General features: G+C 36.0%; 2 protein-coding genes across 2 annotated transcripts; one reads left to right on the plus strand and one right to left on the minus strand.

Annotated features, from left to right (window-relative positions):
* Positions 1 to 1,002: 1,002 nt before the first annotated feature.
* On the plus strand, positions 1,003 to 7,237 carry LOC106663251 (WW domain-binding protein 11). The gene is made up of 11 exons (XM_014387944.2): positions 1,003 to 1,247; positions 1,310 to 1,435; positions 1,494 to 1,591; positions 3,471 to 3,581; positions 5,602 to 5,753; positions 5,817 to 5,893; positions 5,958 to 6,052; positions 6,116 to 6,191; positions 6,564 to 6,671; positions 6,755 to 6,890; positions 6,951 to 7,237. Exons 1-11 carry the CDS (start codon positions 1,184 to 1,186, stop codon positions 7,123 to 7,125), a joined length of 1,218 nt encoding a protein of 405 aa, XP_014243430.1. The 5' UTR covers positions 1,003 to 1,183; the 3' UTR covers positions 7,126 to 7,237.
* A 1,714-nt stretch (positions 7,238 to 8,951) lies between these two features.
* On the minus strand, positions 8,952 to 9,798 carry LOC106663036 (NHP2-like protein 1 homolog). The gene is made up of 4 exons (XM_014387536.2): positions 9,606 to 9,798; positions 9,412 to 9,529; positions 9,208 to 9,345; positions 8,952 to 9,150 (listed from the first exon to the last, which is right to left on the minus strand). The coding sequence occupies exons 1-4, from the start codon at positions 9,606 to 9,608 to the stop codon at positions 9,026 to 9,028; spliced, it is 384 nt and encodes a 127-aa protein (XP_014243022.1). The 5' UTR covers positions 9,609 to 9,798; the 3' UTR covers positions 8,952 to 9,025.
* Between the last annotated feature and the right edge of the window lie 221 nt (positions 9,799 to 10,019).

Here is a 10,019-nt window from a genome sequence, read left to right on the forward strand (position 1 = left end):
AAAGTTGAAAATTTTGGCGTTATTTTTAACTCCAAGCTTACATGGCATGACCATTGAAGCCTCCAATCTCTTTGACGCCTTAGCTTTTTTTCTCCAAAGAAAACTAGAATTCTTCTTATTAAATCCCTAATAATTTCTTTATTTCTAACTGTAGCCCTATTTTTTCATTTTGCTTAAACTCTCAATCTGCTCATCGCCTTCAAATTGATTATCAGTTCTGCATTAGATGCTGTTAAGATCTTAAACCAAGGGATCATATTTCTTCCTGTATTAATGTCTTCAGCAATTTTAACATACTAAGCACCTGTAAACTTAGAATTTTAATTTATATATTTAAAAGTATATCAAATAAATGTCCTCAATATCTATCAACTTTTTAGCTTCATTCCTTATCCAAACTGACCAACCATATCCCAAGCCTTCAACACTCCTCTAACATTTAGCCTTATCCTTCAGAATGCAGGGTAAAGACTATGGAATTTGCTTCCTAAGGAAGTACGTTCTGCTTCCTCACTGGCCACTGGCTTGTTTCAGGTCCATGGCATCTGAGTTTTTAAAAATGACATGAATCATCTCCTTTTCTTTCCTCTTCCTTTTCTTTGTCCCGTTTCCTTTTTTTCTCTCTTTGCACTTTTCTTTCGTCATGTGGTTTCATCATTCGATTATAAATAATTAACGTTTTAAAGAATATATCATTGTCATTATTGTTTGTATATTTTATTATATGTTTTAATTGTTTTTATTATTATTTTACTATATTTATAAAAGTAAATTTATTTCTAATGTATGTACATGTAAGGGGGCTTAAAGACCTATTTGTACCATTAAAATAAATAAAGAAAAATAAAAAATGTAGTATTATATTTTCTTTTTGTCTTTTTATAAAATTTCTTAATTAATTTAGTGGTTTTAGTGAGTAATTAAAAAAATGTGTGAAACTAGTTTGTGAAGACGTGGGATTGTCAAATAAATCGAATTTCATGGGTTGGCTAGCCTGTTTCGAGTGAAACTCAAGGAAGGTTTTGTTTCATTTTATTATTATTGTTCCGACCAAGATTGTAAAAGTGACTTTTTTCTTTCCTTTTTTTAAACTTAAAAGTGCACGATGTTCTTTTCGTAAAAGGCCGTTATTAATTTAAGAAAAATCTTCACGCAGAAATATAGAAAAAAAGCCTAGGACAAAATGGGCCGAAGATCCATAAACACCACCAAGAGTGGAAAATACATGAATCCAACAGATCAAGCCAGTAAGTTTTCATTTTTCGCCAGTTTCCAAATGAAAACACTTAACGGGACAATAATTTTTCAGGGAAGGAAGCGCGTAAAAAAGAGCTGAAAAAGAACAAGAAACAGAGGCAGCTCGTAAGGGCTGCTGTACTCAAGGGTAAAGATCCATTCTTGCTCATTGGAGAAATGGAGAAAATAGACAATATGGGTATGTACTATTTTCTTGTTTGGATTAGCTTGTATAAAACTATACTTTCTTTTTTCAGAGTACAACGTTCTCCAGCCATCACCGTTGAATGAAAAAGTGCTCAAGGATAAAAGACGGAAGCTTAGAGAGACGCTAGACAGGGTGTTAAAGATGTATGTAAGTAAAAGTTAATTTCTGAGATCTAATCAGTGAAGTATATATAAAAGCGATATCTGTTTATGCTGAACTGGCATAGGGTTAGTTTGTTGAATTACTCAAACATCCCAAGTCACGTTGGCATCCAAGGGAACGAAAAAGCCGATCAGTTAGCTAAAGAATCAATTTCGTGTGGAATTCCCTATACAAAAGTTCCCTACAAGGATTTCTGCACACACGTAAAAAACATCATTTGGAAAGAATGAGAGTGTGAGTGGAATAGACAACACACTACAAATAAACTTTTCCAAATTAAAAAAGAAGTTAAACATTGGCAATCCTCAATTCGAACCACTAGGAAACAACAAACAGTTCTAACCAGACTAAGGATCGGACCCACCCGCCTTACCCACGGCTACCTACTCGAACATAAAAATACACCAATGTGCTACATCTGTCAAACACCAGTCACAATTAAACATATCCTACTGAACTATCGACGTTATGCTCCTCTCCGCACGTCACACCACTTCCCAAACAAAATATCCGAATTATTGAGTGATCAATCCCCATATTTAGACGCTGTCTTTGATTTCCTGTCAGAGGCAGGCTTAATTAGTGAAATATAAATTGTACTTCTTGAACATGTGATTCCCCATGTGAAAGACTCAAGGCAAAAATAACCCAAAGGTTGTAGCCTTTAAAAAAAAAAAAAAAAGTTTATTCATATTTTGCAGACCAAAAATAGGTTTGGTTGTAAAAATAAAACATTTATAAAGAAAATGTTTATTGTCTAATTCTGTACAAAGAAAACAAAATGAATAAAAAATAAAACAAAAACAAATAATTTGCACTCGTCACATAATTTGGTCCCAAATGTGTTTGATTGGGTTCAAATCTGGACATTCATAAAACAGAAAATACACTAATGAACAAAATAAACACACCACCCTTAAATTTTAATGTATTTAGGTTTATTCATTTTTGCATACCAAAAATTGGTTTAAATGTAAAAATAAGACATTTAAAAAGAAAATGTTTATTACCAAATTCTAAAAAAGTAAATAAATTAAATAAAAAAAATAACAATCTGAGTAAAAAACAAAATTTAAAAACAAATAATTTGTACTCGTCGCTTAAGTTGGTCCTAAACATATCGATTGGGTTGTTCAAATCTGGACATTCATAATAAATAGCACTACATGTTCTTCGATTATTTCTTGTAAGTACCTCCATGTAGTTAGATATCTTGCTCACACCACAACATATTTGGTGCAGGCTTCCAAGGAAATGATACCACAGAACATCAGTGACCCACCAGGGAATGCCACTTGAGGAACCATCAGCAACCTTTCTTCTGAGCGTCCTCCATATGAAATTATGCCCATCTGAATATTTGAGGCCAACTCTCACCAACTGTAAAGAGAATTCGTCCCTAGTCTTCTAATGTTTAATTAACACGTTACCGTACAAATAGAAGCCTGGCCATTTTCTGAACTGTGGTTCGAAGAGGTCCAAGAGCCGTGTGCCGGGTCCTGAGGCTATTTTCATTGAGCCTTCTTCTTACAGCATTGTAGAAAGTCGAAACATTTCGGACTTATCACATTTCTTATCTAATAATTATAAATAATTCCCTCATGACCTGGGGTCCTTTAGCATTAGCATTAGACGGTATGAAGATCCCAGTTTTTTCAAGGAATTTGGGAAGTTCCAGACAATTTTTGAGGTGATCTTGCAGTCTTGGAGAGCCTTTAGAGCTGCCTAAAAGAACTATTATGTTGCACCTTTGAGATGTTTAGCTTAGTTGGTTTAGCTCTCCCTCTGTCTTCGCATTAGGGAGAGAGCACTGTATTTTCAAACAGTCTCCGAGATTTAATTAATATAAACAATTTTCTTTTAGATAAAGGAGGATCCTGAAAAATGGGAGGAGCTCAAAAGAGCAGAAGCGGAGTATGAGAAGCGGAGGATGACGATGGCCACATATTCTGAAGCTGTCAGACATGCCCAACAAGTAAGTGTTTTATTAGTATTTATTTTACAAGTAAAGCCTATTAAAATTATACAATAGTTACAAATATATTAAGGGGATCAGAAGGTAATGTCATTTTTTTTCCATTAAATTCAAACAGATAAATTTTTAACAAGTTTTTATTTTTAATCATTGATGTAATCACCCTCGTTATCAACAACCTTTTGCCATAGTGTGCAAATGTTCAAATCAGGATCGATGAAAATCAATTGGTTTTTGAGCAAAATATCTAGAGATGGCATTTTGGACATAATCCAAATTTTCAAATTTTTTGCCACTTAGAAATTGACGTAGCAATCAGAATAAATAGAAATAAGTTGGCCCAATATTGGGCGAGTACGGAGGGTGAGGCAATATCTCCTTCCCAAATTCATTAATTTTTTCCAGGGTTTGTCTTGCGCAATGCATTATCTTGTTGCAGTATAACGCCTTTTCTGTTCACAATCGCCGGGCACTTTTCAATTAACGATTGATTTACTCGATCTAATTATTCACAGTAAAGGTCTGCTTTCACAGTTTGTCCATGTTTCGGCACTTCAAAATTACTCCACCAAACACACAAAAGCACCTTTTCGGGGTGTAAAACTGGCTTAGCTGTACTTTGTGGCGGGGGTGTAAAACTGGCTTAGCTGTACTTTGTGGCGATTCATTCAGAGAGTCACTGCCTTTTGCATTTTGGATTATCATAGATGCCCCATTTTTCATCTCCAGTGATCAAGAGATCAAAAAATGCTTCCGTATTGTGTCACTGAAGCAATAATGGTAGACCGGTGAGCTGTTTTCTTCGGACTAATTATGCAGGACCCAAACACTTGGTCTTTTTACTTTACGAATTTGCTGCAAATGTTCTTGGATAGTCGACCAAGGTTGGTTAAGAGTGTTTGACAGTTTCTCAATTGTCTGGCACGTCATTGTCTAAAGTTGTTGGTCTTCCTGATCAATATAAGTCGGAAAGACCAAAATTCCTGGATTTGAACTTAAAAAATCACCTTTGGCATTTACGAACATCTTTAACATTTGGATAAACATTGCAAATTTTTTCGGTAAAAACTGTTGTGTTACTACCATTATGAAACTCAAAAAGCATACATTGCTGGATATGTACCTCTTCTGATATTTGGCTGGCCATTTCACCATAAATTGCAAAAAAAATTTAAGATTTAAATATTTACAAGTAAAAAAGTCATTCTAATATTAAAATCTTTTTGCCACAACTTTGAAGTACACAAGATAAATGACAAACAATTATTGACATGGGCAAAAACGACATTACCTAGGATATCAAATATATTTATTCAATAGTTAATTAAAGAAAGAACTGAATTATTACAATACAGTAAAAGATAATTGGAAGTATGAATTATTAAATAAAACATAGCTTTAAATATATGCAGTTGACAAAATTTATGGAATACAAACAAAACTTAACTGATAAAGATAATTATTAATTTAATCCATATTTGCTTAGTGGTCATAATTGACCATAATAATTATTCCTAGGTGATTATTCATTTTATCTGAGGTTTTTGGTTGAGAAGAAAAATTAATGTTACCACTGCTCTAACCACTTGTGCTATTGTGACTTCGAGCTCCTCAGAATTCCGCTCGTTACACTAATTTTTCATTTCAACCAAATATCTTAGATAAAAAGAATAATTAATACGGTCAATTATGACCACTAAGCAAATATGGAATAATTTAATAATTAAAATTAGTAATTCCTTCACTAACAGCTCCTCATGGCCGGGAGTCGCTGAGAATCGAATCCTGATTGCACGACATTTCAAAATATGGCAAAAAGGGGAAAAATTCGACAGTTGTAGGTTGAGATGAGTTGGTGTCTGAGGGGATCGAAGTCACGATAGCTCAAGTGGTTAGAACAGCGGTATATTGAGCCAAAGGTCGTGTGTTCGAATCCCGCTAGTGACACTAACTTTTCATCTCAACCAAGACCTTACAAAAAAGGAAAATTAATTAATATGTTAACAACATTTATTAAAAGGTACAAGTCGACGACATTCCATTACCGTTGGCACAACTCCATCCTGAGAACATGATGGCTCTCGGCCTCACATCACAAATTCCATTGCCAGATATGCCCATGAGCCTGCTTTTACCTCCGACGAGCATCCTTAGAAAAAGATCCGCATATAGGTCTGTATTTTGAGGGGGGAAAATGACATGTTATTATTATTTTTTAATAAATTGTTTTTTCAGCCCTCCAAGAACGAAAGCCCCACCAGGAGTCCCTCCAGGACCCCCACCTGAGCTTAGCAGCGATGAAGATGAAGATGGTAATTATCACCATGGCATTATTTTTATATTATAAATTATTAATTTAGCTTTGTTTTATAACAGTTGCACCAGGGACTGAGGAGAAAGTAAGACCTAGGATGATCAGGTTTGCCGATAAGGATGATTCAGACGGAGAAGACATTTCTAAGAGGCATGATGTAAGTCAGAAAAATTTGAAACTTTAAAATTCTATTATAAAATTACCTTTTTTTTCCCCCCAGGAAGGGAAGAAGAACAATGAGAGTACCATACCTGTTCCAGCACCCTCAGGCCAGTTACCAATCGGGCTACCACCAGGTGATTAAACTTTATATATATATTATGCAGGGTGGGCGACCAAGACCCGAGGGGTTAAATGCCTGGGTAGACTCGTACCCCTTCCCTAAAAGGTCCGGGACTTGGTCGGCTCACGTGTCCTGCATAAATCTCTTGGACCATTCACCTCAATGGACCTATTCACAAACCCCAAGATTTTGGACCATTTAATCTCGGGGAGTGATTTAGTGATGTCCTCTCCTTCAAAGATTTCAAATCTAGACCTAGCATACCTATCACACTACAAGGTAGTGCCTAGAATTTTATTTTATTATAGTTGAAGACCTAAACTGGATCTTTTAATCTATTAAAGTTTTGTGTTCAAGCTTTTATATTTTTTATCGTCTATTTTAGCTCCGCCACCACTTGGAAATCTCATTGTTGGAATACGACCTCCTGGTCCTCCTCCTGGCTTGCCACCTCGTCTCATGGGAATAAGATTACCACCAGGACCACCACCAGGTACTCATAATTTTTTCATGTTTTTACGTCTGTACATCGATAAATAAAAGAGATACATAGAAATTATAATGTAATATTTTCAGGACTGCCGCCGAGGATGATGCCACCCAGACTGCCCAGTTCTATACCGACGCCGAACGTCCTGAGTGCTGCACCGCAGCTCATTAGAAAAGATGGTCAAATGAAAGGCCCGACCATAGAGGCCAAGGCTCAGATAAGGTATTTAAAAAAGAAAAAAAATTCAAAGTTATGATTATAATGCCTTCCTTTCTTCCCTAGGAATCTTACGGCAGACGTGACGAGGTTCGTACCCACTGCGCTTCGCGTGAAGCGTAATGACGACAAACCTCTCAGGAAACCAGAGCAGTCTCTCAAAGTGGACATTCCAAAACCGCAGGCTACGAAGGACGACGCATATTCTCAATTTATGCGTGAAATGGAGGGACTTCTATAAAAACAAATGGTTGTTTGTTTTAATTTTTTTTTTCTTTTTGTGTACATCAGTTTAAGAGATGAATTTAAACAGTGAACATTGCAACTTTGTAAATATAAAATGTTTATTTGATTTTTTTTTCTTTTTGATTTTTTTTTTATGAGATGAATGATTCTATGTCAACAGGCTATTAATAAATAATTTTAGTGAAAAATTAATAAGATTTTTACTTATTATTTAATGTTTTTATCCAATAGAAAAACGTGGAATACTCGATTTAAAGTAAAAATCACTTTTAATCTGGTATATATTTTTTTTAATGTGAATTTCTCCAGGTGACCTGTAGTTTGGTAGTTATGTTATTTTTGTCTTCCTATCCTCCTCCCTCCTTTGATCTGTCAGAAACGTTTCAGAAACAAAACCTTAAGTGTTTTTATTACTTTAACTGCACAACTATTCCTCTAGTACTCATTGTAGCTCGAACCATTGTTTAAATTGTTTTTGTTAAAAAAAAAAAAAATCAATGGCACTGCATAACTGAAACTTCCAGGAATTGTTGGATGTTGTATTAAGCAGGCGGCCTTACTTCATGAATAACCCTTTCCAAAAGGGGTGGCTTTGACTGTCCAGTCTTGAGAATTTGCTTTTCCTTCCCTCCTCACTTGTTTTGAAGGCCAATCTAAAAGGATAATAATGGAAAAACAAATCAGAGACCAGGGGGAATCGAATCAAGTGCTGTCACAAATAGATTGGAAAGACAAGTAAAGTCCCGAGGCTAGGAGAGGAAAGTGACGAATAGAGTTGAGACCAGGGAGTCGAATGAAATGCAGAGCCACAAGTATTAACGGACGATTAGAGTTAAGGCCAAAGATTGGCGAACCTTGTGTTAGGTTAGTTAAGGCCAGGGGAGTCGAATCGAGTGCAAAGCCACAAGGCCAGGGGAGTTGAATCGAGAGCAGAGCCTTTATTAGTGTGGACTGACAAATACAGTTGAGAATAAGAAGAGTCAATGATTGCAGAGGCACAATTAGTGTCCCGAGATGTGGAGAATTAACAGGTGAGTAGACGAAACCAAGCGTCGACTGACGAGTAGAGTTGTGTCCTGGGAGTGTCAAGTCAAATCAAATAGAGAGCCTTGAGTAAAGTGGACTGACAAGCACATTTGAGAATAAGATTAGTCGCAATGAATGCAATGGTACAAGTTGTGTCCCGAGTCCTGCAGAGTTAAGAGGTGAGTAGACGAGACCAAGCAGTTGACTAACGCGTAGAGTTGTGACCTGGGAGTGTCAAATCAAATGGAAAGCCTTGAGTAAAGTGTACTGACAAGCACATTTGAGAATAAGAAGAAACACAATGATTGCAGAGGCACGATTAGTGTCCAAGATGTGGAGAGTTAACAGGTGAGTAGACTTGAGACCAAGCAGTTGACTGACAGAGTTGAGACCAGGTAGTGTCAAATGAAATGGACTCAAGTTACATCCCTGTCTAAACCCTGAGCGCACCTCAAAAAACCTCAAGACCCCCCCCTTCTGTAACAACTGTAGAGCAAGAATATGTAAATAAGTATTTTAGTATTGAAAGAATTTTTATTGAAAACAAGATAGATGAGTTTAAATGTAAGCGCACTCCTATCCACAAAAAGGTAACAGATTTAAGAAAAAACTCAAAAGCCATGAGTACAACTAGAGGCCTGGAAAGGCAGTCAGACGCTGAAAAATGTCGAAAAAATACGTAAATTCGTGTTGGGAATAAACAGTCAAGTTTGACTTATGATAAAGTAAATGTCTCACTTTAGCAAAAGTCATCGTGTCAACACCGCTCACAAAAAACAACAAAAAACCATTGTATGTAAAAGAAAATGTATTTACAAAAAAGTCATTAATTCAAAAAAAGGTTATAAAATAAACTCAAATTATTTTCTCTAAACAAGTAATCTTTCAATGTCCTGTTGGATTTTTGTTATCTGCGCTTTGATCTGAGAACCCTCGTTGATCGTCACGGCACAGGCGACGACAGGCCTCGACACACCGCAAGCACGCCCTAAGGCTGTAAATAGAAAAATTTAATAATTTTCAAAAGACCAGGTCGTATGTAAAATAGTACCTTGTTTGGACCGGACGAATACATAGGGTACGTTTTTGTCTTCGCATAGAAGGGGGAGGTGAAGTAAAATCTGCAGCGGCTCCGCGTCCGCAGCCATTACAATAAACTCAGACAATCCTCTGCTTAAAGTTTTAGTAGCTGAAATTAGAAAAGAACAAATTTGTTGTTGATTTTTTTTAACCTTTTTTTTTGTCGTTTTATTACCTTCATTGGCACCTTTTCTGAGTTGTTTGTAGTTTAAGGCTTGCTGTACCAGATTGAGTATTTTCGCCGTGAGGGCTGCGTCGGCCAACGGGTACGCTTTTGGGTTGACTTCTTCATTCTAAAAAAAAGCCCAAAAGTCAGATTCTACGAAAAAGCTTCGATTTGACAAAAAGCACGTGGTCACCGGCGCTTACCATTTTGAAAGGTGGATTTGTTTCTCTTTCTCCCACGCGATGAAAACTTAAAACAGAACGCTTATAAAACGTTCAAATTTAAAATCCTATTTTAATTTTTTTTTCTTTTTTTAACAAATTTAAAAGACAGTTCAAAACGTGACCAGAACGTTTACGACGCACTAAAACGACTGAGCGGTGTTTAACAACTGTTACAAGCGTGTCTTTCCACCTTCCGGTACTGTCAATCCACCGATAGATGTCAGCCTCAAGTGTTTTCTTTCTCTTTTTATACACAACCCTTTTTATAAAATAAAATTATTTTGGTTTTTCTCCCAAGACAGAATTATTTTAGGTTGCAAAAACTAATTAGAAAATATTTTTGCGATTTTTTTTTAAATTGGTTGTTATAAACGTTGAACCGGGCCGATACTA

This window comes from Cimex lectularius, unplaced genomic scaffold (genome assembly GCF_000648675.2).
Source record: "Cimex lectularius strain Harlan isolate CLEC.00 unplaced genomic scaffold, Clec_2.1 scaffold320, whole genome shotgun sequence".
Taxonomy (NCBI): domain Eukaryota; kingdom Metazoa; phylum Arthropoda; class Insecta; order Hemiptera; family Cimicidae; genus Cimex; species Cimex lectularius.

Bases quoted from the DNA above. Each gene is read 5' to 3' on its own strand.
- LOC106663036 (XM_014387536.2), bottom strand. The intron at 9,346-9,411 runs GTAATAAAACGA...TTCTAATTTCAG, and splicing joins CAGAAAAGGTGCCAATGAAG to CTACTAAAACTTTAAGCAGA. The intron at 9,151-9,207 runs GTACTATTTTAC...TTCTATTTACAG, and splicing joins ATTCGTCCGGTCCAAACAAG to CCTTAGGGCGTGCTTGCGGT.
- LOC106663251 (XM_014387944.2), top strand. From the start codon at position 1,184: ATGGGCCGAAGATCCATAAACACCACCAAGAGTGGAAAATACATGAAT. The intron at 6,053-6,115 runs GTAAGTCAGAAA...TTTTCCCCCCAG, and splicing joins ACATTTCTAAGAGGCATGAT to GAAGGGAAGAAGAACAATGA. The intron at 6,192-6,563 runs GTGATTAAACTT...CGTCTATTTTAG, and splicing joins ACCAATCGGGCTACCACCAG to CTCCGCCACCACTTGGAAAT.